General features: G+C 36.4%; 1 protein-coding gene across 4 annotated transcripts in view; it reads right to left on the reverse strand.

The window, feature by feature from the left end:
- RTTN (rotatin) overlaps window positions 1–26808 on the reverse strand; it is a 176044-nt gene that overhangs the window by 114445 nt on the left and 34791 nt on the right. For all 4 annotated transcript variants that reach the window (XM_082641618.1, XM_082641619.1, XM_082641620.1 and 1 more), the window contains exons 13-26: window positions 25230–25342; window positions 23664–23790; window positions 21003–21128; window positions 20365–20481; window positions 19312–19451; window positions 16408–16579; window positions 14754–14853; window positions 12446–12534; window positions 11974–12091; window positions 9973–10069; window positions 9270–9338; window positions 5453–5641; window positions 4572–4811; window positions 3203–3347 (exon numbers count right to left, since the gene is read on the reverse strand). In XM_082641618.1, coding sequence (XP_082497744.1) covers window positions 3203–3347; window positions 4572–4811; window positions 5453–5641; window positions 9270–9338; window positions 9973–10069; window positions 11974–12091; window positions 12446–12534; window positions 14754–14853; window positions 16408–16579; window positions 19312–19451; window positions 20365–20481; window positions 21003–21128; window positions 23664–23790; window positions 25230–25342 — 1842 coding nt within the window. The remainder of the gene's footprint in view (window positions 1–3202; window positions 3348–4571; window positions 4812–5452; window positions 5642–9269; window positions 9339–9972; window positions 10070–11973; window positions 12092–12445; window positions 12535–14753; window positions 14854–16407; window positions 16580–19311; window positions 19452–20364; window positions 20482–21002; window positions 21129–23663; window positions 23791–25229; window positions 25343–26808) is intronic.

Genomic DNA, 26808 nt, shown 5'->3' on the forward strand with positions numbered 1-26808 from the left:
TGCTTCCCTGGTGGTGCACTGGTTGAAAGTCCACCTGCCAACGCAGGGGATGCGGGTTCATGCCCCGGTCCGGGAAGAGCCCACATGCTGCAGAGCGGCTGGGCCCGTGAGCCATGGCCGCTGAGCCTGCGCATCCGGAGCCTGTGCTCTGCAAAGGGAGAGGCCATACGGTGAGAGGCCCGTGTACCGCAAAAATAAATAAATAAATAAATAAATAAAAGATAAGAGAAAATAGAAGTAAATACAGTACTTTGAAATCATCCTTGGGAAAGTAACAGAAGAGCAAACTTTACTGAACAATAAATCTATGTACCCTGGAAGTGCAATCATCTTATTAAGGACTCAAAAATTATAATTTAAAGAAATTAGTATGTTGTCTCTCATTTGTGTTATAAATAATTTTCTCAGTTTATCATGTCTTTTTAACTATGCTTAAGGTATTTCTTGCCATACATACAGAAACCAATAAAATTCACATATAAATGCCCTCTTACTGGACAAATGTTCTGTCATAAGTTTCACAAAATGAAAATAGAAGTGAAATAGCCAGAGAAAAATATAAAAAATAAATTTTATTAAGGAAAAATTTGCTATGATAATTTAAAAATGTAGTTCTTCAGAAAAATACAGGCACATCAAAGGAACATAATACAACATTCAATCAAAGAGTCATGCAAATATAGGAAATCAGTTTACGGTTTTAAAAAATGGTGCCAATTCAAATCAGGGGTAGACATGACTTGAGAAAATTGCTAACCATTAAAAAAAATAATCTACATCCTCAGAAATTCCAGATGAATAAAGATGTAAACAAAAATAAAACCTTAAGTATCATAAAAGAAAATATGAGAGTGTTTTCTCAAAACTGGAAAACAGAAGATCTTTCCAAGAAGACACATAATTTAGAAACTATAAAACAAAACCTATAAATATGACTACACGAAAATAACATGGCAGTGAATGAAACAAACTACATAACCTGTCCTCCCACTGCCCACATTCTAGTGGGGTGGGGTGGGGTAGAAAGAAAATGAACAAAGATATTCTGCAAGTGGGAGCGATAAGTACAATGAAGAAACATAAAATAGGATTAAGAAGGCACAGAGAGTCAGGCACGGAGAAATGCTACATTATGATGATAAGGATGACTAACATCTGAACAGAGCACTGAGTCAAGTGCAGTAGTCAGCTGTACAGATATCTAGGGGAAGAGCATTCCAGCCAGAGAGAAAAAGAAATGCAAAGGGAGCTATGAGTGCGGTGTTTGAAAAACAACCAGAGGCCAGTGTGGCTGGAAAAGAAGGAGTGGAGTACAGTGGTAGGAGGGAAGGTCAGAAAGATACTCAGAATCAAGCTCAAATAGAGCCTTGTAGCCTGTGGAGCTTAATCTGAACGAGAGGAAGCTGGTGGAGGATTTTGAGAACAGGGACATGAAGTGACTTAAGGTTAAGATCACTGTGGCAGCTGTCTTGAGAACCACAGGCAGCATGGGTGGAGGCTGGAAGACCTAACAACTACCTGGAAGAAGGAGGTGATGGCTCAGCCTAGAGTGATAATGGTCAAGGTGGTGAGAAGTCAGGTTTTTCTCATTCATTCACACACACACACACCCCTGTAGCACTATACCTAAATGTGGAAATTATGATCATGGAACACAATTTAAGTACTATAAAAGATGAAAAGTAGAAACAACATAACTAACAAAAGCTAGGGGATGAAAGGGGTAGATAAAATAGGAAAATAAGTCCAAAATACAGTAAGGTCAGAAGACTAACGACAAGAAAAAAACATTTGCAACTCATATCACAGATAAAGGGCTAATCTCTCTAATTTATGAAGGGCTCCTCTGTTACCAAAAATGAAAGAGAGAGAGAGAGAGAGAGAGAGAGCGCGTGTTTGAGCACACACGTGTGAGAGAAGACTAAAAACCCAATTGTGGGCCAAAACTAGCAAGGGCATCAAGGGACAGTTCACGGAAAACCAAAAAGCCCCAATCATGAAAATCATCGTATCATTCAAAATAAGAGTTAACGTATTTAAAAAAAAAAAAAAAAACCTCAATACAAACACATATACACATGTATCTTTGCAACTTGTAACTGACTCAGCAATTACAGTTCTAGGAATTTATAGTTTCCATTTGTTGTATTTTAACATGTTACAAAATTAAGGTTATGTGTGTTTCTTGTAATTAACTACATACCTTCCTTAAAGTGATATGTTTACTAGTAAGTTAATAAATGTTTATTGAGAGCTCACTATGTACAAGGCACTATGGTAGACGCTGGGTATGCAACGGTGAACGAAACAGTCCCTATTTTCACCAATCCACAATAAGGTAGAAAATAATAAACATCTAAACAAGCTTTATACACATATAAACATTCATATACATAATATATTTTTTAAATCTGTAAATACTTTAAAGAGTATTCTCAATTAGAATTTCTAACTTACATTAGCATCTTGCATTTTTATAGAAAATCATGTCTTTAAATGAGCTTTGCAAACGTATTAACATATAATGAAATATATTTGTTTTATAAGGTCTATTATGTTCTATTTCAAATTAGGCCTTTTTTTCTAATTTTAATGTGTTTTTTTTCGTGATTGTGCGAAGGTTTATCTTTACCAGGTTAAGTAAATCCATATGGTATTTGCAAAAAAAAAAAAAAATACAGGCCAACGATAAAAAAACAAGCTAGCTTCCTGGGTTCTTGGCAAGTTTCTCAGAACACAGCTATAAAAAGTAGAGAGTAGTGGGGGGGCAAACACAGGTAAACACTACAGTAAACTTACATGAAGCCTGAGCACAGTCTGACTGAGTCCTTCCAACCTCACCTCACTACCCCTCACTGCCGCCATGCTCGTCTCGCTGCCACTCCACATCCCTACTTGAACTCCCCCACTCCAAGATCCTCGCTTAATACAGCTGCTGCTGAAAGCTCACATATAGAACAGGTTTCGTTAAATGCCAAGACTGAAGGTCCCATTTAGTCTACAGACTTTTAACTTAAACCTAGTAACAATCACGTCAGGAAGGCATATTGCTAAAAGCCATCTATTACAACATAAGGACTACTTGGCTAAACATGGGCTATGTAAAAATTATACTTTTCCATATTTTCATATACAGTATTAATGATTTTTACAAATATATCATTTGTCAAACCTAAAATTCAAATTCCTTAACAACACTTACATGTCTAAGAATTAATTCAAGAAGCCAGTTTAGAAGTTCTACGGATACATTTTTTCTTTGTTCCTTCAATAACTTATTTAGAAAATGTATGATATCTATTAGCAGCTTCTCATCTTCAGTGCAAGCAGGAAGTACTTGTAAAAACCTACAATAAAGAAGACAGTGATCATGGCTTCTAGTTCTTTAAGTAAGTGGCGTGCGGATAAGTATTTAACAACTGGCTGAGAAGTGGGGTGCTGATTTGCCGTGTTTGCCAATTTCCAAAGTGTAAATACCCCGCCATGGCTGACTGCAATCCTCCAATCTACCACACAGCTGTGGAGACAGGCACTGCAGCACACCATTATACAGCATTTCCACAGCACAGACAGAATCCATATAAATAACATCGAGAGCACTGATAACAGTAAAATGCTGTAAAATAATTCGGAAGCCATGACTCTGCATAATCATTACCTTTATTTTTCATATAATTTATTTAATTGTAAGTTTACAAAGTTCAATTTTAACAGTGGTTGTGTTTAACAACTAACTTGCAAAAATCCAGATAATTTAACCATCACCTCTCTTACCAGGCAGTCCTAGCTGGCTACAGCACACCACTGAAAAAGGTGAACTAGATATCCAAATTGTGAGAGCTACACTAAATAAGAGCCCACATTTTAGAAACTCAAATAACCTTGCATTTTGAAAATGGCACATAATAGAGAGTTATACATTTTATACTGAAGTCACATGGAGACTAAAATGTAAAACTGCTGGCAATGGCTGCTTATCAGTCTTGTTTCAAATGCAGCCATCTGCTACCAGTTAAACGTGTTAAATTTACAAGCCGGGGCCTTCCCAATAACTACTAAAGGACCTCCACATGGCTATCAACTTCACGAAATTCAGAGGAGAAAGAAAAATGAGATAACTTACTTAAGAACAGAACGAAAGCAAAACAAAACAGCCAGAGTTACCAAGCCTTTAATCAGTTCCCTGATGTCTCAGCTCATTTACTGATATAATATGGACAGGGATAAACATTCAGTTTGTTTACCCATGTCTTATCCTAATCATTTACTTCTGTGAGATAAAAAATAAGATTTGCTATGTTAGGATATAAAAATATAATAATTATAATATTTGTAAAAATTGTAACAATTAATAATTCCAAAACGCAGTAATTATGTTAAAATTTTTTATTTTGCTATTATTAGACCTGTATTACAGATAATAAAAGTCCTTAAATTTTTCTTTCTAAAAACCATTTCTCTCATGATACCAACAATAAGAACACATGCTCCTATCTTCAAACATGTGGAGATGAACCCAAATACAATTCCATCCAGGCCTCTGAAACCAGCAGGCTTGAGCTGACACTGACCTGTTTAGTGTGGTGTGCCAAGACAAGGACTTCAAGGTAATCCCACATGGGCCAGTGCCACCCTTGAAAGACAATCTGTCATTCAGAAGATAAAAACTCATCCTCGTGAGAGCAGCCCTCACTTCCCGGTGGGCTGCAGCCTGAACAATGGAGTGGAGACAGTCCTTCAGTCCACTTGCTGTGTGTGTCATCTTCAGAGTAAGGGTGTCCTCAGTGGATAACTTCAATGTATCTAAAAATCTAAAGAAAAAGAAAAAAAGAAAGAGCAATATAAAGCTATTAAGTAAAAGTTCATAATTATTTTTATTATAAACTGTCTCCCCCAAATTCTGTTTTGTTTCCTTTTAATTTAAGGGTGACTCACGGCCAAAAGAAAATCTGATGTGTATCTGTCAATATTAGGGTTTCACACTAGCATGAGGATGTTTATATTGACATTTTCCTGCTTACAGAAATATAATTTGCCTTCAAATGAGAAAGTACTGACAGATCAGAATACTGAGGTATTTAAAAGTCATCATCATCATCATCACCCCAGTAACGATAACGAAATTCACACATGTATTTACCAAGCTTCTACCCTAACCCAGAGCACTCTTCCTAGTGAATTACATCTGTTAACTAACCAAACTTTATATAATCTCCAAAACAGCATAGAACACAATGCTTTTTAATTTAAATTTCTTTGTGTGATAGTTTTTAAAAAGTAATGAACAACAGGTAATCTTTAAAACAAAGTAAAAATTATAATCTTCAGTGAGAAAGCAGGGTCCGATGATAAAAAGTAAGAAAGCTACTTGACCTAAAGGAAAAATAAGGCCTAGCTAATTAATCATAATTAGGTAGATGTGAATGCTTTTCTAAGACATGTAACAGCTTACTCTTGGATTTCCGTTTCAGAGTTCATTTGCTTCAACAGATTATCACTCCCATGATACCATGATAGGTTCCAAGCTATTCGCAGCATATCTGAGACCGGCTTCAAGGCCAAACAATCAGCAGATAATGGCAAAACTATGGAGTAAGGACTCACAGCATGGTGGCCAAGTACATGTACTGGTAGATGATACCTAAAGAAAATGTATAAAAATAATTACATACTTTTAAATTCTTAAATGCTACTCAAAAGAATGAGCCACAAATGAGGGCTAGTTCTACGCCTCCCATTCTACAGCAATACAAAGATCTCTCTCGTGGTCCCAGTTTTGAACAGTTACCATGCTTGATTCTTTTGCCATCCTCTAAACTTTCAAAAACACCTGATTAAACTTCTTTCCTGAGGACTTACCATACTCTGTGTTGTATTAGGGTTGTTTGCAGAGATGACTGACGCCCCTTGGCTACAGTGAACCACACACACACACAAGGTGTTCAGTTGAAACACAAATGTCTACTTTATGCTACACACTGTACATTATCTACCTTTCATTCACAGTTACATGGCATGGCACCGTGAAATCCATTTTACAGATGATCAAAATGAGTCTTAAAGATGCTAAATGAATTGCTTATGTTCACAGGGGTCACTAAGTGACAGAATCACAACTTACTATTTTCACTTGAGAACACAGTTGCACCATCAATAAACTCAGTCACTGTGTGTCACCAAGAGAACCCAGAAATATTTTTAGATCTAAGAAAAGATTCAATAGCAGCATCTCTTAAACTAGTTAATGTTAATTTAATAGTGTTTAGCAGGATTGCAATGCCTAGCATCTCAAATGTTAAAGAATAATTTTGCTTATAAAACATATCCCAAACCCCTAATTCACATATTTGTAACTAATATTAGAGAAACACAATTGGGCAGGATTTTTAAGGGGAAATTTAGTGTGCTTTTTCATTTCATGCATCTCAAAAAAAAGAGGCTAAGGTAGAGTTCTGTATATAAATGAAGCTGAATAATTTTTTAAAAGATAATAAATTTTAAAAATTGGAATTTTCCTTAGAAGTAACCAGGGCTCCTTAGAGAAATGGCTAATGCTAGGTCTGAAATAGGGAAATCAAAGGTGAACCATGGACATCTCTTCATGCCAGAAAGCAAGAATGTACTAAACGGCTTGTGAAGCCATGTCAAGGACACAAGAGCCTCCTTGAAAGGACTTGCACTAAATGAAAAGAGTTAAGGCTGTCAATCAATGGTCAAGCTTTTAATAAGTTACAAAATGTACTGCAAATTACACCTGAAGAACATAGAAGGAAGAAAATAATAAAAAGCAAAGGGTATACATCATGACCAGTTTGAGAAACCACTACACATCCACCACGTGGACAATTTTTACTACGTGTTAAGAAGTTACTGTTGACATTTCTTCTCTATGGACAACCCTGATCTTGAGGTAACTCTCTGACCCTTCTCCCCAGGACAACCAAATAGATATGGAATGTCAACAATTTTACTAAACCGCTTTGCTTATGGTGACAATCACTCCCTGCATCTGGACTGGGAGGTGTGGAAACAACCCATACCTGTGTGTAAATGTACAGTGGGAAGCCATAGCTCTGAGTATCCCTGAATGCTGTGGCTCTCATACATGATGTGCCTTGCGGGAACCTGGACGTTATGCCCACGGGGTGCTTCCTAGAGATCACATTTTCTATTGGGACGTGGGCCTCCTATGCCAAGAGAGCCCCCAGCACCCACACAGGTAATCACATTTCAAGCATGACCTACTGTCGTGTGTGTTTTATTATTTAGCCAAACCTAAAGACCATAAAGAATGTGATGTTTACAACTAAAGAATTTCATTCCTAAGGATATATCCAAGAGGAACTGTTGGACACATATCCCAGGAGATACATACAATAATGTTTACAGGGATGTATACAGGAGCAAAAACCCAGAATCAACCCAAATACCCCATGACAGGAGAATGAATAATCTGTGGTATCATCTAACAAGAGTATTATACAGCAGTGGAAATGATTATACTACATGTAATAATATCTAGCAAGCTATAAAATGTTATTTTAAAATTAATCATAGTTTTATTAAGATATAATTTTCTTACCTTTAAAATACACAGATTTTAAGTGTACAGCCTGATGAATTTTTATATATGTGTTCATTTGTGTAACCACCACCCAGAATAAAACACAGAACATTTCCATCCCCTCAGAAAGTTTCTTTGTTCCCTTTTCTTGTCAATTACTCCCCTAGCCCTCCTCCAAGAGGTAACTATTATTGTTACCTATTCTGATTTCTCTCACCAGAGATCAACTTTGTTGGTGAACTTTAAATAAATGGAATATACAGTATATACTCTTTTGTGGCTGTTTTCACATTATGTCTATGATTATGTCATAAGCCCTATGTCTATGAGACTCATGTTGTTGTGTGAAAAGTAGTTTTTAAATGTTGTATAGTGTTTCACTGTGTGAGTATAGCACAGTTCATTTATCAATTCTCCTTGCTGTTGGACATTTGGGATGTTTCAAGCTTTTGGTTACTATACATAAAGCTGTTATGAACATTCATTCACATATATATGTATATAAAAGGATAGGGGGTGATGTCAATACCAAGAGCTGGAGAGGGTGTGCAGCATCTGGGACCACTACACTGCTGCAGGAATGTAAACCAGGACACCACTCTGTAATACTGCTTGGTGGCATCTACTAAAGCTAAACATATAAACATCCTCTGATCCATATGTGTTCAAGAATATTCTTAGCGGTCATTATTCATAAGAGCCCCAAACAGAAAACAAACCAAATGTCCATCAGTGATAGAATGGTAACTACACAGCTGTATATTCTTACACAGAATACTACACAAAAATGAAAATAAATCAAATACTGCTTCATGCAATGACATGGACAAATCTCCCCAAGTTGAGCAAAAGAAGGCAAATGCAAGAATATACTTTATAAAATTCAAGAACAATGTATAATAACAGAAATGAAAATAGAATTATCTTTGTGGGTGCTGGAAGGTAATAAGGAAGGACAAAAGTGGTTTCTGGCATGCTAGTGATATTTTGTACCTTAATCTACGTGTTAGATACATGGGTGTATTTATCTGGAAAAATTCAGGATTTGTAAACTTTATGTATCTTATACTTCAATGAAAACAATTTACTTTTTAAAAAGTCTAGAGAGACATGAAAACCAAATGCAATTCATGACCCTGACTGGATCCTGCATTTAAAAAAAAAATCTATAGAAGATATTTGGGATATAATTGGAGAAACTGGATCATGTTACAGAATTATTTTTAATTTTCTTAGAATTGACCATTCACGGTACAGTGGTTATGTAGGATAATGTCCTTAATTTAAGGAGGTACATGCCGGAATAATTGGGAGGGAAGTAAAATTATGTCTGAAACTTATATCTAATTGGGTTGGGGAAAAAGATTACATAAAAATAAATAAATGTATTGAGAGAGAGAGAGAGAAAGACAGAAAAGCAGACCCATGTGTTAACAGTCGCTGAATCTCGGCTGAAGGGTATGCAAGTGTTCACCATATAGTTCTTTCAAGTTTTGTGTAGACTTGAACAATATCAAAATAAAAACTTGGTGACAGGGATGTACACTTACTGAACTTTCAGAAGCACCACCATGAAGGAAAGATTAAAGCATTACAAGTCATGTGATGAAACACTAGATGAAAACTTTAACAAATCATAGATTTTGATTTCCCTTTCTGTAACAGTATTTTATCTTTGAGAAAATCAAAGAAATAAATTCTTTACCTTCTAGAAACTGAAACAGGCAAACTGAAGACTGATGGTGAAGAAGGTTTATTGGAAAGATTATCAGACCTATTTCACAAAAGAAACACAAAAGAAACAACTGAGTAGACCATCGTTTTGTCTAAGAAACACAACTTGCTTCGCTTCCTTGACTGAAACTCAAATCAAGAGTTGCATTTGGTTCTATCATTTAGTATAGTTATAACATGGTGCTACTACCCAGATTTGCTTTTGAAGAGCAAATTATGCTTTTCTTTAACAAGTCCATATAATAAATGACCCATACAATGCAGACGCTGTACTGGCAGGTGGCCTCTGTGTCTCCCTCCCACTGATCCTGCTCAGGGTCAGTGTTAATCAGATATTACATCCTAAACATCTTCTGCAAGGTTTTTTAAAAATTAAATATTAAAGAAAAAACACAAAAAATTGAGAGTATATACCAAAAACATATTAATGATAAAACTTACTATAGTAATTATCAAATTTTATACTTAGTAATGTTCAACAATAAAAGTTCAGGGTGACTTTTTGAGCCAATGTGCATAATACTGCTACTCAAACCAAAAATCATACCATGTATATCTACCATAGAAAGCATAAGCTTCCTAAGTCAGAAATTTCCACACACTGCTATAAGACTGCATCAGAAACTCAGACAGACAATTCAGAGTAAAAACCTTTTAAAACTCTTATAGCTCACCACATATCCATTCTTGATACTTCATCAAATAACAGAAGGCAAAATAATGCTCCAACTTCAGTCACAATGGTACAATCTTCATGAAATATCAAGGAAACTGTAAATAAAAAGAAGCATAACTTTATAAAATATTTTTACCTCGAAAGAATGAACTTCAAATTTAAAATATCTGAACTCGAAAAGAAGAGATGCCATTCTCAGAGAAATGCGATGTTAACCTAGATAAACTGACATCATTAAAACAGTGGCTCTCAACCTTCAAATCTATGCAAATCTCTGCAGGGCTTGTTAAAACAGAGTTTCTGATCTGGTAGGTTTGGAGGATACAGACACTACTGGCCTAGCACATAGTATGCACTCAATAAATGTTTGCTGAGGGATTAAGTTTCCTTGTTGAGTACCTAGTTAAAAAACTAATTTTGCCCTAAATTCATTAATGAGAGATATTATAATTCATTTTCAGGATCACTTAAGTAATTTTTGGAAACATCAATGAGATCGTAAAGTAATTAAAAGGGTACAGATTATGTTGCCTTAGAAAATGCCTTTGAATCTAGTAGGTGCTCCTAATTAATTGATGGCTTGAATAATTTAAATCAAAATTATAAATGGGGGTTTCCCTGGTGGCAGTGGTTGAGAGTCTGCCTGCTAATGCAGGGGACACGGGTTCGAGCCCTGGTCTGGGAGGATCCCACATGCCGCGGAGCAACTGGGCCGGTGAGCCACAACTACTGAGCCTGTGCGTCTGGAGCCTGTGCTCCGCAACAAGAGAGGCTGTGATAGTGAGAGGCCCACACACCGCGATGAAGGGTGGCCCCCGCTTGCCACAACTAGAGAAAGCCCTCCTACAGAAACGAAGACCCAACACAGCAAAAATAAATTAATTAATTAATAAACTCCTACCCCCAACATCTTAAAAAAAAATTATAAATGAAAAGATAAACTAGGAACTAAATTCTACTGAATGAGGTTAACAGGAAGACAATTATTAACAAGACAAAAGAAAACTAGAGATCCCTACCTGCTACTCTTCCACATCAATCTATAAAAAAACTTACAAAATTTTACACACTATTCAAAATTTATGAAGCCGAACACACTGACTCTCTTTAGAACTTTACCTGGTTTGAACCTTTATCAATGTTACTTAAACTGTGTCCTATTCACTTGGCAAGCAGAAGCCATTAGAAGAGAAGAAAATGCTAAAATAAAATGACTCATAATATTTTGAACATAAATATCATTAATCTCTCACATGCCTGATAACTGACAAGCCTAGGCATATTGAGACATTTGATCAAGATGTCTCTTGTAGAATATTTAAAAGCAATGGCCTACATTTCTAGGAAAGAAAATAGCACAGAATGTTACCAAGCTCTCTACTGAGAACAGTCAGAAAAGAAGAGAAAAAAAGAGAAAAAAATAACATGGAATTTTCCCACCTAAATACATTACTCAATTACAACCACACTGAAAAAGGTTAAAAAAAAATCACACTTTAGAAAATGTAATAAGTTAATGCTCAGAGTCATTCAGGATGGTCTAGTTCCCACTCCCCACAAGTTGAGTCTAGACACTCTGAATGCCAGTTTAAGGACATAATCAGTTATAACAGCAAAGCGTCAGATCTAAAGGCACAAACAAAACAAGAATGAGGAAACAGACGGTGGAGAGAGGCAATAGTGACAGCAGCTGCAGCGCGCTCTCTCCAGGTAAGAACTGACCATCTGAGCACCAAACGACAGCTACGTTAAGGTGCGGAGAGCGATCAGAGGCTTCAGCCCTCCTCAGCCCTAAGGTCCACTCTGTAACAGGATTTTAAGAAAATTCCCACAAGAGTGTTAAACATTTTCCACTGCGATGGGTTTTTTCAGTGGCATATTCACTAATAAACTTTGTTATTGTGTTAGTAAAGCGGAAAGTAGATGTTACCTACAGTTAAAGAATAAACAGTTAAAGCTGAAGATTGCTCTCATTACTGTCAGAATGTATTTTATTTACCTCTGAACAGCAGAGTCAAGAGAGAAGGTTGTTGGGAGAGGGAAACACGCAGGACTGGGTCAGCACAGAGAATCTTCCTCAGGAGCGTGAGGCTTGGCTGTACTAGACACTCTACTACCTGGCCAGCAGGGGAAAACACAGTTATTTATTTTTATCAATTCTAAGGTGAGATAAAATATACTATAACATCATCTTATTCTAAATGTCATGCTTTTTCATCAAAATTGCGTGAAACTAAAATGCAAATATTAAGATTTTCCACTGAAAGTACGTTTTGTATATACTTCTGCTTACACATCTAATAGAAATTTTAAGGTTTTCCTTAAGAGACCTCACTTTTCGAAATTAAAAAAAAAATGAACAAGGTAGTGGATGTTACTCAAGACTGAAACTCCAAGTACTCATCCAAATCCAGTTGAATTCATTTCAAATTTAATTGATAAAAAAACCAATCTGTAAAAATATGTCTTACCTCACCATCCTGACTCACACATTTATTTAAATACTCAATTATCTTGTCAGTTAAGCATAATTTTTTCACCACAGCATGCATTTTAATATCTGTAGACCAAAAAAAAGTTACTAAAAGTTAAAGAACATTTTCTATAGTTTTAAAAATAGAACAGACATCCACACAACTTTCAAACTTTTAAAAATAATTATACCTAGTGTTGAAAATTAGAGGATGACACTTTAAACTTTTTACTTTATACACATCTGAACAATTTGAAAACTTTTAAGTAACAAGCACATCTTACTTCTGTAATATAAAAAAAACTATTTAAGAAGAATAATTAAATGAACTAGCTCAGATTCTGAAAAGGACTAGAATTTTAAGTATACAAATGAACACTTTTATTTGTACATGGAGAATTATTTTATGTTCATGGACATTTCTTCTCTTTTCCAAATCCATCATCTCAAAATGTTTAGAATTCTCCACAAGCTAATGTGTAAATATGACTTGCATTTTTCTATCAATATTAATACAAAATCGTTAACCTCAAACTGTTAATAGCAAATATAAAAGAAAGGGTCTGTAACATACTCTACATATTTCTAGAGAATATAACCTCTTTTTTAATAAACATATACATGTGGGTGTGTGGGTGTACACTGTCGCAGTCTAAATGTTTGTGTCCCCACAGAACTCACATGTTTGAAACCTAATCCCCAGTGCGGTTGTACGTGGAGGTGGGGCCTTTGGGAGGCGATGAGGTCATGAGGGTGGAGCCCTCCTGAATGAGATCCATGTCCTTATAAAAAGAGGAGAGCTTTGTTGCCCCTTCTCCATGCGAGGACACAGGGAGAAGACAGTCACCTATGAACCAAGAAGCAGGCCCTGACCAGACACTGAATCTGCGGCGCCTTAATCTTGGACTTCCAGCCTCCAGAACTGTGAGAATAAACTTCTGTTGTTTATAAGCCACCCAGTCTATTGTATTCTATTATAGAAGGCCAAACAGACTAAGACACACACACACACACACACACACACACACACACACACACACACACACACACACGTACTAGATATCACTAGCACCAAAAACTCTAGTTGCTTATAGATTAGTGACAAGTATTTCACAACTTGCAGACAAATTTTCTTAGTTTGTACTCCTGTATTCTCATTGAGAAAGACGTACAAATATAAAGTTGATATTTAATTTGTAGCTTTCACTGTAACTACCTTTAGCTGCCACTTTAAAAAGGTTAGTTTCCACTACCCTCCAATATAGTGCATACCAAAATTATAAGCTTTATTTTTGAAATGTTAAACAACACCAAAAGAATACCCTCTAAACTTTTCTTTAATCTTCTTAGCCAAGGCTCTCCACATTTGCTTGAGCCTTATTTTCTGTAGTCTCTATTATTGTTATTAAAAGCACAAATATGTTGAATATGATCTTTCAAATTACTCTCTCATCCCAGTTTCCACTAATGTCAGGATGGGAATATCCATCATACCCCACCTTCCAAGTTAAAAAAAATATTTTTATGTAAATGCAAAATTACTTCTCTCAAACTTTAAAGATAAATTACATACATCACATATAGGAAAAAATTAAAAACTCAGAGAATAACAACACTACAAACAAAGCTAAGAGTAAATTTTACTAGTTGTTTTTAAAAATAAACTTTTAAAGAAAATACATAGCTACATTATTTTTTATTGCATTATTTTTATCTTACCTACCCACAAAGTACAATTTGATTGATTTCTCTAAGCAAGATGGAACAAACTGAAATATCATATACTAGGTAGACTGAGAAAGGAACAAGCAATTTACTGTTAGAATTATATCAACATTTCAGAAGAAAGATAATTTTATCAAATGACATTCCACAGGTCAAACAACAATAATCTAGACCAGGGGTCAGCAAACTTTTTCTTTAAGGAACTAGATAGTAAATGTGTTGGGCTTTGCTGGCCGCATATGGCCTTTGTCTCATATTCTTTGTTAAAAATGTAAAAACCATTCTTAACTTGAAGGCTGCAAAAGAAAAACAGGCCACAGGCCAGATTGGCCTACAAACCATAGTTTGCCAACCCCCAGTACTACTACACACAGAAATCTAAAATTCTATTCTCAGCAGCGTTTTCCTTAAAAGACATTGCCTTGATAGGGAGGGTGGGGGGAGGGAGGCGCAAGAGGGAAGAGATATGGGAACATATGTATATGTATAAATGATTCACTCTGTTATAAAGCGGAAACTAACACACCATTGTAAAGCAATTATACTCCAATAAAGATGTAAAAAAAAAAAAAAGACATTACCTTGCATAATCACAGCTAACTGTTCTGCGGCTGACTTTCTCAAAATAAGATCAATATCGTCTGAGATAAAGATGTCATATACCTTTTCAACAGTCTCCAGCTGAAAAAAAAATTTTTTTTCATCTACTTCCAATTCTCCAGTAAAAGTCTACAGTTATAAAAACAAAAGCTCGAAGGCCAACTTATTTAAGTAACTGATATACTTACATTTGCAACAATGATGTGCTAGGTCAGAGAGGGAGTTAGGATCTAAAACAAAGATCCACCATGTCAAATAAGCCTCTCCTCTTAACGCACATTTCCACTAGGAAGCCATTCATGACCCATTAACCATCCAAGTTACACAGCATCACTAAAGGTAGTTCCAGGCTAGCCTGAGAACAGCAACCCCAGACACGTGACTTGGGATTTCTCTGCTGCTCCCCGAAGCCGCCAGCTGGAATTCCCTTGGCCTTCTCCGCTTCCCCCTCTCAGGGACCCCGAAGCAGACAGCTCTCTGGGGCTTGCTGCCCAGCACTCTGACCAAGCCCCCCAACAGCAGTCCCTGACTGTCACTTTCTGGCGGGACAGTCTGAGGAGGCAAAACACAACAGGAAAGGGGGGGAGAAAGGGACCGAGAGCACACCCCTCCTTTCTCCCCCCCACTGCCACCTGCAGCCCTCATGTGGACTCAGGAAAGAGAGTTCTAGAACCCCACTCCACCTTCCTCCACGCGACACACAGGGCGCAGTAGTGATACCAGTGGCTCAGTACGCAGGAATTCCCCAACAGGACCTGGTGTGAGGCCCATGGAAGGTTCTCCAATCCTCCTGCCAGGGCCATCAGACGGCCCCAAACACTTAGGTTAGAAGAACACTGAAAGTGTTTCCCTGTTTTAAAAAAAATCCATTGTGTTGTATGTGGCTCTACCACAGGCCTCGGGGGCTGGTCCAAACTTAAAGAAAACTGCCAGACTGCACACTTGGAGTCACAGGAGAAGCTACAAAACACAGAAATGAAGCAATGAAGGTAACGGACAGCTTGCTTTATCTGATCCTACATCAGCCCGCGATGATTTGGGTGCAGTTCTGGACAGACAGGGAGATGAAGGCTACACCTCTTAAGAGGGGGGGAAAAAGCCAAAGATTTAGAAAAGAGATTAACAAAAAAAATCTCAGAACCACTGTAACATTTAAAAGAAATTACCCTTGCCTTCTATATTATTTTTCCTGTAATGAAGAGGCTGAAAACTTTTATCATCATAATATTTTCTTTTTTAGTATTACAGGCAATTCCAACAGAAGAAAAAGAAGAATAATTTTATGTCAGTGATGTTTGTTTTTAAGAGTCATCAGAGAATTTCTTTCCACTAGATTACCTTATGTTGTATTTAAGATACTATTCAAATTAATTTGCATTTCCAGCGTATATTCTGAATGAAAAGGGACACGATGGCTGGCATATAGGAGGCACTCAAGAAATATTTGTTCAATAAATAAATGTATCCAGGAGCCAGAAAAAGCCAGGACACAACTTCACACTAGGCAGGAAAAACCACAGGTGAAGCCACCATTTCTCTCCCTCTCCCATACATAACAGAAATTGAAAAATGTAACATAAAATATATCAAATAAGCACACAGTTATGAATAAATAAACTTGAAAGTTATGATCACCTTAATAATCAGTTCTCTTCTGTCATCCAATTTGAGTTCAATAGGCTTTTTCACAATAAATAAATTAGTAACTCTGGAGAGAATTCTGGCATCGATTGAAGGGCGCTTGGTATCCGCCCCCTCTTCCCTTGTAAGGTGACTTGCTAAAAGTTTTAATGCCAGCACCCGGACCCTGAAGAAACAAAGTCTTTAAGTCAACAGTTTGTAATATACAAATGTATAGAAATTATAAAGGCCCATAACACAAAGGATTATTACAAATCAACACAATAATTAGCTATGCTTATACTGACATTACTGATGACATTTTACCTTTTCTATTAAAATACTTAGTGTATAACCACAGTTATTCCTGCATTTTACAGTTATGAATAAGCAGCAGAAATAAAGAATCATCAGTAATTACAAGTGACGGTGCAGACTCACGGAGACCGCGAACTTCACTGTCAGCATCACCTCAGCTCCAGCGAGTCGCTCTGCAAATGAAAGAGCCCCTAGCTCCTGACTCCAAGGCCAATGATGTATCTCAATCATAAAAACTATCACAGGAGCAGAGCCCAAACAACAGGTCGAACCTCCAGGAGAGTCATCATACTAACAGCTAATGCGAGATATTGGGGGTGAAATAGATCCCCTCAGATATGAAAATACAAATACTTTTGGTTCCCATCAAAATTCTATTTTATCTGGAATGGATGAGCATCAAGGTCGGTTGAGCACTGAGTGGGGAGGTAGAAGATTTCAAGAAAAGGTTAACTACTGCATGCACGAGACAATGAAATGGAAAAATAGGAAAACCATTGAGTGGACGCACGGCAATGAGTTACGGAGACAGGTTCTGGAACTACGTGGACACTGGGCAAATTTTAAGCAGTAATACAAGTTCCAGGTTTTAGGTTCTACTTGTGAGACTATGATTAAAACCTGCACACTCGCGGGGCATCCCTACCACAGCAAAGGCTGTGTCCTGTCCCCCTGAAGTCTCCCATCATAACACTGATCTCGCTGTATTACAATTAATCATAAAGTATAACTGGTAAGATCCCTCTTCTCAATTACATGCCCAACTCTGGAAGGGCAGTGTCGTGTCTGTGTTGTGTGCTGCTGGGTCCCACTGCCCACCACGGTTCTCAAGCGCTTACCAAATCTAGAGAAAGCGGGAATTTACTGTATTACTAATAGATATCATCTTTGAAGGGCAAATATTTACTCCAAGATGGCGTGGCAGTCAGGCAAACCTCCCTCTCCCATCTGCTGTGACCTCATGAAAGCCCAGAACAGCCAGACACCCACACGATGCTCTTGCTTTGTGCCAGCACTCTCTGTATTAACATCTCGGGTCGTCAGTGGAGAGACAGCCACCACCCCCAGGCAAAAGCCTAGAGTGGGATATGTAAAGCATGTTTTTAATGCACCTCCTCCTCTGGTAGATAAATTTAGCCTTTTTTTTAGGTTTAGCATGAGCACCATGGTGCGATTATTTCTCTATACTTATTTCTTTCAACAAATACATTTTGAGCATATTTATGCCCAAGGTACTCAATGAAGTTCTGAGGATGTAAAGATTAGCCAATGGAGGGGATTCCTGCCTGATGGAGTTTATGGTCTGGTGAGACGGGGTACAACTAGTCAAATGATGAAAGCAAATACGTAATTTAGACTGCTTTAAGTTCTGTGTAATTGAGAATTACCTTACCCAAAGAGAGGTCTGGCCTTGCCCTTGGCTCCTGGGAGGGGATCTCTAAGCCCTTAGAATGTCCTGCCTGATAAGAGTGTTTTTGTTTACCTGGAGACTTTGGGCCCCCAAAGGCGAACCAAAGATATACACCTATTGTGTTACATCACCAAATTTGGGGTAGGGAATACTACACTAGCACATTAATAAAGACACTGCCCAGGGTCAACGGGAACATTTGCAGAAGCCAATCCCCGAGGAGCACAAACACACTCACCCCATCTGCCCCTCTGCTTCCTGCATCACCCACAACTTTCCTCTCTGTACAATGCATGAGCCCTTACAATCCCCTCTGACTTTCCTCCTTCCATTCTCTTAACATTTTAGTTTATTTCACCTACTTCCTTAATTTTTAGTCTGATCATCTGTTTATAAATAAGCCACTGCATTATCCTGATGTAAGTATGGGGAAAACAAAATTATCCATTGTCAAAAGAACACCTGTTTCTCCTAGTCTTTTCAACCGACGCTTTCTCTCCATCACTGCTTATCCATCTTTACTCTAAGATTTTTTTCTCTTCTCAGTGAGAGAAAAATCTAACCACTGTTACCTAAAGAGAGTAACACAAGATTCATGTTGCACTGACAGAGAGGGAAGGAAGACAATCTTTCTCTCCTTCTTTTCTTTTAGTTAAAATGACACTTACACTAATGGTAGAGGAAAGGACACTTTTTCAGTTTCCCAAATAAGAGGACAAGCTAAACAAGATTAAGATACATGCATACCCTGGTATGTGAGGCAACTGGTCCACTACACTTTCATGAAAAACTTTAATTTTCAGAACAAGTATTTAATTAGAAAAGTTGCACTCCAGGAGACTAACAATTTCTAACGAGAGAAGACAATGCGAATGCCCTATGGTTTTTGCAATCTGTTTCTCTCCACGGCTCTCCACCCTGCCCGCAGCAGCACTATGAACAGCACTGAGGGCAGCGATGCCGTAACATAGGCTGATCTGACAGCAACGCTGGAGGATGGACAGAGCGTCTTGGAAAGTGTCTAAAAGACCTTCACCGAATTAGTTTCAGCCATTAGCTCCCCGTTTCTGTCTAGTAAGAGAACCACTTTCCTTTACCTCCTCTGGTTCTATACTGTTTGATACAATTACTACCCTTTCCCAGAACATTCCCGTTCATCTTTCACATTCGGTAGACTCTGCTGTACTTACAATGGCTTTTTCACCAGCAGGAGCCGTAGTATGGACTTTAACCACGTGGTACAGGGGAGAATCCCTTCACCAGCCTCAGAACTCGCTTTGCTTAGGAGGAGAATGCAGTTACCCAAAGGATCCTCTGTGTCAGCATAGCCCTAACAGATTTCATAAAAAGAGAAATGACCATTTGATTGTATGCACATACTGCTTAATTTTTTAACTTGAAATAAGAATTGTGTTGACCTGTCAGGCAACTCACAAATTTCTTTCAATTCAGTTGAATATGACTTTTCAAAATAACCTACATGAGGTAAGAAGCCTACATACAACTGTATTTAAAAAATAATACTGGAGAACTTCAGGAAAATGTGCCAACCCTCCTGACACTTGCTAATTTTCCTACTTTCCAAGATCCTAGATCTTGGAAAGATCTTGCCCCCCCACCAGATCTCCAGACCTGTCCCCTCACCACAAAGGTGGAGTGCTGCCGGTGCGCCTGCAAGGAACTGAGCTGTGCAAGCGGCAGGGCCTGAGGCCCGGGCTCTCTCTTCTACGAGGACTGTTCCTGTGATGGTGTTTCCCATCTCCACCTTCTCATGCAAGGGAGGGAAGGCCCTGCACTTCCCTCCCTCCTTTACCTAAGCCCAGAAGGACTGCTAAAAAAGCGTTGTTTCTAAGAGCTCATTAATCAAAGTATCAGGCTAATCCATACATGCACAGATAGAATTCATGAAGCCAGTTTCATTACATAAAGTCTATTTAGAAAGCACTGTTAGCTTTGCCTAAAAGCCTTTCTATAAGGCTGAGCTCTATTTTTCACAGTCAATGCTAAATGCCTGCGCCTCACTTCTTAACCTCCCACCCGGTGTACACAGACAAATTCGCTAGCCTGCTTTAACCTTCTGCCAGAAACAAGACAGCCGCCCACTTCCTGTTCCCTTATCCACAGCGCCTTCGTGGCTTCACTTCATTTCTCTCACAGCATAATGGTTCTACTGCTTGCGTGCGTTTAAATCAATCACACTCACCAAAGAGAAATGGTAGCGTAAGCGGGTGAGCACAGAGTACCTGTAGCACCGGGATGACAGGACACAGAGACTCAATAAACTTGTTCCAGGTCAGTGCTGTCATCCTCAGTCGCCCCTGCAGCAGATGTATCAGGATGGCCTTGGCAGTGGCATTCACCTGCTCAACAATACAGGGGAAACAATCCAAGAGGAGGTGGCCCGTTAAGTCATCTTACATACCTGTAATATTTCATAAAATCTGGAAAGGTAATTAGCATCTCTTCCTTCAAACATTCCTATTTCCACAGCATCATCTTACATTCTGTTCTCAACCAGTCCTTCCCCCTTAATGATTTCCTTTTTTTTTTTAACCTTTAAAGTATACTTTTCCATTGAATAACAATGTTCCTTAAGGAAATACTCTGCTTATTACAACTACTGCATCATTCCTAGATCTTACATGAAAAACTTAACAGTTTGATCTGAATTCTCTGAGAACAAGTATGTCCTGTATTTTGAGCCTCATTTTTTTTTGACATTTCTTTTTAGTTAAACAACAACTTAACTGAACCCATACAACAAAGACAAGTTTCTTTTTAGTTTCTCATACTACCTTGTGACATTAGAATATTATCTTGATTTAGCTGAGTATCTAAAGAATCAGAGTAGTCTTTTGTACTTCCTTCTAACATGCCATACCTCATTTTTGGGCTCTTGAATACCAAACGCAGAGATTTCATACAGAACTTTTGGGTGAAGTAGAAAATGGATTCCATTACAAAGGGAAGACACAGGTTTACTGACATTATGGACACCTAAACATTCCTGCAAAATAATACAAAAAGTTTTTAAAAATTAGTGACAGTGATTTTTCCAAAGCATTCCTCTTTCTTCTGTTTATAATTCAAATCCAATTTTAGTACTTATGTCACTGAAACTTTTCTTTTAACTGGTAGAAGACAAAAAAAGATTCTCTTAGCTAACAGTTTTTGAGTTTGCATGAGATACCTATTATATTTCTTTCAGCCAAGAGTGGTGGTGTTGACAAATTAAATAACCAAACTGCTGAGACAACCATAATCTTTTAAAGTTGTTCATAATAACAGACATAAAGGAAATAAACAACACCATAAACTTATCCTAAGGTGTTTGCATTTTGCTTATTGAGGTTTGACAAAGAGAAAATTCAAATCAAAACAGACTTAAATTTCTGGGTGAGGGGGAGGACAGCATATATGTGGGATTTTTCTTATCAATACAGTGATGCACCTGAATATAAGCAATGACTCTGTATCATCTCTTTGACAAAATTAGCACAAATTCCACTCTGGATATGCACCCCAAAAAAACTGAAAGCAGAAACTCAAGCAGGTATATCTGTATACCTGAAGCATTGTTCACAGTAGCCAAAAGGTGGAAATAACCCAAATGTCCACTAACACATGAATGGGTAATAAAGTGTGGTATATATACAACAGAATATTATTCATCCTTAAAAAGGAATGCAACTCTGATATATACTAAACATGGATGCTAAGTGATATAAACCAGACACAAAAAAGACAATTATATGATTCCACAAGTATGAGGTACCTAGAACAGTCAAATTCAGAAAGTAGAATGATGGTTGTCAGGATCTGGGGGGGTTGGAGGAATAGAGAGTTATTTTTTAATGGGTACAGAGTTTCAACTTAGGAAGATGAAAAAGTTCTAGAGATGGATAATGTTGATGACTGCACAATGTGAATGCACTTAATGCCACCAAAAACTTAAAAATGGTTAAAATAGTAAATTTTATGTTATGTGTATTTTACCACAATTTTAAAAAAGCAAATTAGACATCATTGAGCAAAGAATTAGTGTACTGAATGACAGTACTGAGGAATTCTATCCAAACAAAACAAAAAAAGATAAAATATAAAAGAGGGCTTAAATGACACAAACGGTAAAATAAGAAGATCTAACATGATCTAATGAGAGTTCCACTTGGAGAGAATAGCAAGGATAAGGGAAACAATAATGACTGAGAATTATCTAGAAGTGAAGGCAGACATGAGTTTTCAAACTGAAGCACGCTAAAAAAGATACATTAAAAAAAAGGTGTATACAAAGTTACATTGTAATGAAACTGCAGAACTCCAGAGCTAAGGAAAAGATCTTAAAAGCAACTAGAAGAAAAAAAATACAAAGAAATTATAATTTAACTGATAGCAGACTTCTCAACAATGATAAAAGCCTAACAAGAGCAAAGCAGTATTGGCAAAGCGCTAAGGAAAAATGGCAGTCAATCTATAATTCTATAGAATTCTATAATTCCAGCTAATCTATCATTCAAGAGTAAGGTGAAATCAAGACATTTTCAAACACATGCACTATCAGTTACAGACTGTCACTGAAAATACTGAAAAACATAGTTCAGTAAAAAGACTGAACCTAAATACTTATCAATAAATAGAAGAAAGTATATTCAAAGTAAAGAGCAGTTAAGATGAATCTACTAGGTAGATCTTAAACCTTACTACTAAAGGAAAAGAACAGGCAGCAAAAACATGTGTACAGTATGAAATTATATACTTTTTTAAAGAGAGGAAAACAGTAATATATATGATTTATAGAGATATGCATATATAAAACACATGCATGGGAGGGTCAACAAAAACTTTGTAAGAGTGGTTATCTTGGTGGCATAAAAAAAGGGGGAAGAGAAAAGAAACAAGCTTCAGTTATAACTAATATTTTTATTCCTCTGAAAAAAAAGGATCATAAGTAAAAATGGCAAAATGTAAACATTATATCTAGATAGTACTTATAATAAGAGTATTGAATACAAGAGGACATTTTCAAAAGTACACAGGAATATATATATTTTTCTATACTGTCCTATGTACAGTGTTCTTTTCAATATTGAAATAGTTAATATTTATGTACTATTCTATGTTGAAATATTTTATAATTTAAAAACGCAGGAAATATTTGTTTCAAAAGAAAGAAAAGAAGAATATTACTAAGAAAACAGATCTGAAACTATAAAATTTAAGCCATAATAACCTAAAACTTTTCCTGAGCATAGAAATCACCTTTGAATACTTGATAGAAGTCAACTTTTCCTTACAATTTTTCCATCATTAAATAACACAACATAAATGTAATTCTTATTAAAACTGCTAATAAGGCAATTCAGTTGCTAGACTTACTAAGGGAATTCAATAGTATAAATTTCTTAGAGTTGACTAATAACTACCATCTATTTTTATGGTAATAACTCTTATATCCAAAAGGTCAAGTAATTTAATTTTGGAGTTATAATCAGAAAATCCACTGTTAATGCTCCCCCAAAAAATCAAAATCAAAAAAATCTACCTTAACAATTTCCAGACAACAGTGGTAAGTTTTCACTTTCACTTGTAGCAAAGGGTGAGACAACATACGTAGAAACACCTTCTGACTTTCTCCTTGTAATAATGGACTGGCCTGTGCAGATTTCCAGCTGGTAAAAAGGTAAACATCCAAGACATCTAAGGCAAGTAAGGTACTAAACATGAGACTGAAAAGCACAGAGAAAGGGGTTTCTTCCTACTCCAGTTCCTACAACTGAGATCTTGTTTAACTAACCCAGAATTAATATTTACTCAAGCATTTACTTGTTTCAAGGCAGGGAATATTCTCTCTTAAAGAATACAAAAAAACAAAATGTCTTTAGAAACCTATATTTAGAATGTAAAATGGTACAACCATTATGAAAAACAGTACGGAGGTTCCTCAAAAAACTAAAAACAGAACTACCATATGACCCAGCAATTCCACTTTTAGGTATGTAACCAAAGAAAATGAAATCAGTACCTCAAAGAGATATATGTACTCCCATATTCGTTCCAGAATTATTCACAATAGCCAATACATGAAAACAATGTGTCAGTTGATAGATGAATGGATTTTTTAAAATGTGGTATGTATGTGTATGTGTGTGTATATATATATATATATTTTATATATATATATATATATAATATATATATAATGGAATATTATTCAGCCTTAAAAAAGAAGGAAATCTTATCATTTGTGACAATATGGATGAAGCTGAAGGACATGCTAAGTGGCATAAGTCAGGGTACAGAAAAACAAATACTGCATGATCTGACTTATATGTGGAATCTAAAAAAGTCAAACTCTCAGAAGCAGAGAGTAGAATTGGTGGTTGCCAGGAGCTTGAGGAAATGCAGAGATGTTGGTCAAAGGGTACAAAGTTTCAGTTATGCAGGATAGGTAGTTCTGGTGACTATGGTTAATAATGCTGTACTGTATACTTGATATGTGTTAAGAGAGTAGATCTTCAATGTTCTCACCACAAAAAAAAAGGTAATTATGTGAGATGACTGATAGATTGATAGATAGATAGATAGAAAGAAAAATAAATCCCATATTTAATGGATATTTATCACCATGGAATTTACTCTTTCCAAAAGCAATGAAAATACTAAGTTTTAAAGAAAAATCTGTTCCAATGTCCCCCAAATAAATTAACCAATGCATGATGCTTTCCAAAAATCCATATAAAAGGTAGGAATAATGAAATTTACATTTAAAAAATCCTCAATTCAAGTTATTAATTAAAATGTTAAAGATAAATAAACAAATGTGCTTGAATACCTGTTTGGAAAGACACCAAAACAAATGTATAAAAATCCAAGGATAATCCATGTTGATTACAGGCATGACATTTTTAAAGCTTACTCTTGAATAAAACAGTTAACTGTCCTAATGCTACTATACATATACAGTTTAAAAGTCAAAACATATAAAAGCAATTTAAACTAAAAAATAACAGATTTAAGACCAGTTTCATTTTCATTGCTCCTAAACTTACACACACACACACACACAAAACCTATAATAATATAATCATATTAAGAAAGAAAATATTACATCTTTGAACAAATGCAGATGATTTCCTTTATTAGGGGGAAATGCTGATGATAGGAAAAGCTATGTAAGGCTTTGTCTGCCAGCTCCACTAATTCTAAGAGATTCTTCTCTCCCTAAAAAAAGAAGAGAATGGAACAGTAAATGTCAAGGCCATGTACAATAAAATTCTCAACAGCTAACAAAGCAGCTTCAAGAAATTAGATCATCCACAGGCCCTGAGACTGTTCACATTTGCTTAAGTCAACCTGCTCAACAAGCAAACCAAAAACGTCAGCCTAGGAGGAGAAATGTGGGGAACATGCCTAACTCAACGCCACTTAAGACTTTATATTATTTACCTCTGAGTGGCATGCTTCTTTGACTGCTCACTTGTGGCCTTATCCCTCTACTAACTGCAGCTCAAGGCAGGACTCATGTATTTTAAGATCCACCTCCCACTTCTAACATCCTGACTGGTTCTAGGGAAAATAGGGGGTGATCAATACCTGTGTGATTAACTGACCATGCAGAATGCCACAGAAATAATTCAACTAAAAGGCAGTTCAAAATTCTATCATGGAGGAGACAAGATACAGTGGCATAAAGATGTGGGGAAAAGAAAATAAAAATAAACAATAGTGGGTAAATAAGGAAAATTTAAAATATGAAGTTCAAAAAAACTCCACTGTAGGGGCCAAACAGAATAAAATTTTGCTCCTAATTTTTCAAGATCTTCAGGGCCCATTTTGGTATTTTCAAACAGTAAGCAACTATTGTAGTCAATGTCTATTTTAAGACTCATTAACCCTCTAATTGATAATATACTAAATAATATCCTAAAAGGGATAAATAACAAATACATAACTATTGCTATAACATGGTATCGAAAGTCATCCAACTACCTTACAATCTAGTTCATGGCTTTATTTAATAAAAAATCAGGCTCTTTCTGTGCATAAATAAATATTTATGCACAGAAAGAGCCTGATTTTTTATTAAATAAAGGGAAATACTAAGGGAAAATACTAAGGGAAAAATACTAAGGGATACTATGGGAAATAATGTGTCTACACATAAGGGAAATACTAAGGGAAAAAATGTGTCTACAAATAAGCACTAAAATGGCCCTTATAATACTAAGGGAAAAAATGTGTCTACAAATAAGCACTAAGGGAATACTAAGGGAAATACTAAGGGAAAAAATGTGTCTACAAATAAGCACTAAAATGGCCCTTATAATTCTGTTTACTAAGGGAAAATATGTGTCTATTAAGACACATATATACTAAGGGAAATACTAAGGGAATACTAAGGGAAATACTAAGGGAAAAAATGTGTCTACAAATACTAAGGGAATACTAAGGGAAATGTGTCTAAGGGAAAAAATGTGTCTACAAATAAGCACTAAATATTAAGGGAAATACTAAGGGAAAAAATGTGTCTACAAATAAGCACTAAAATGGCCCTTATAATTCTGTTTACGTCAATTGTCACTCTGTTCACCCACAGAAAGCCACTTCAGAGAGGAATTCACTAATAAAGATATTGATAATAATTATTGTTTTTTAAAAACCACTGGTCTCATGAATATATACCATTC

This window comes from Mesoplodon mirus, assembly GCF_964341445.2.
Source record: "Mesoplodon mirus genome assembly, chromosome: 13".
NCBI classification, from domain to species: domain Eukaryota; kingdom Metazoa; phylum Chordata; class Mammalia; order Artiodactyla; family Ziphiidae; genus Mesoplodon; species Mesoplodon mirus.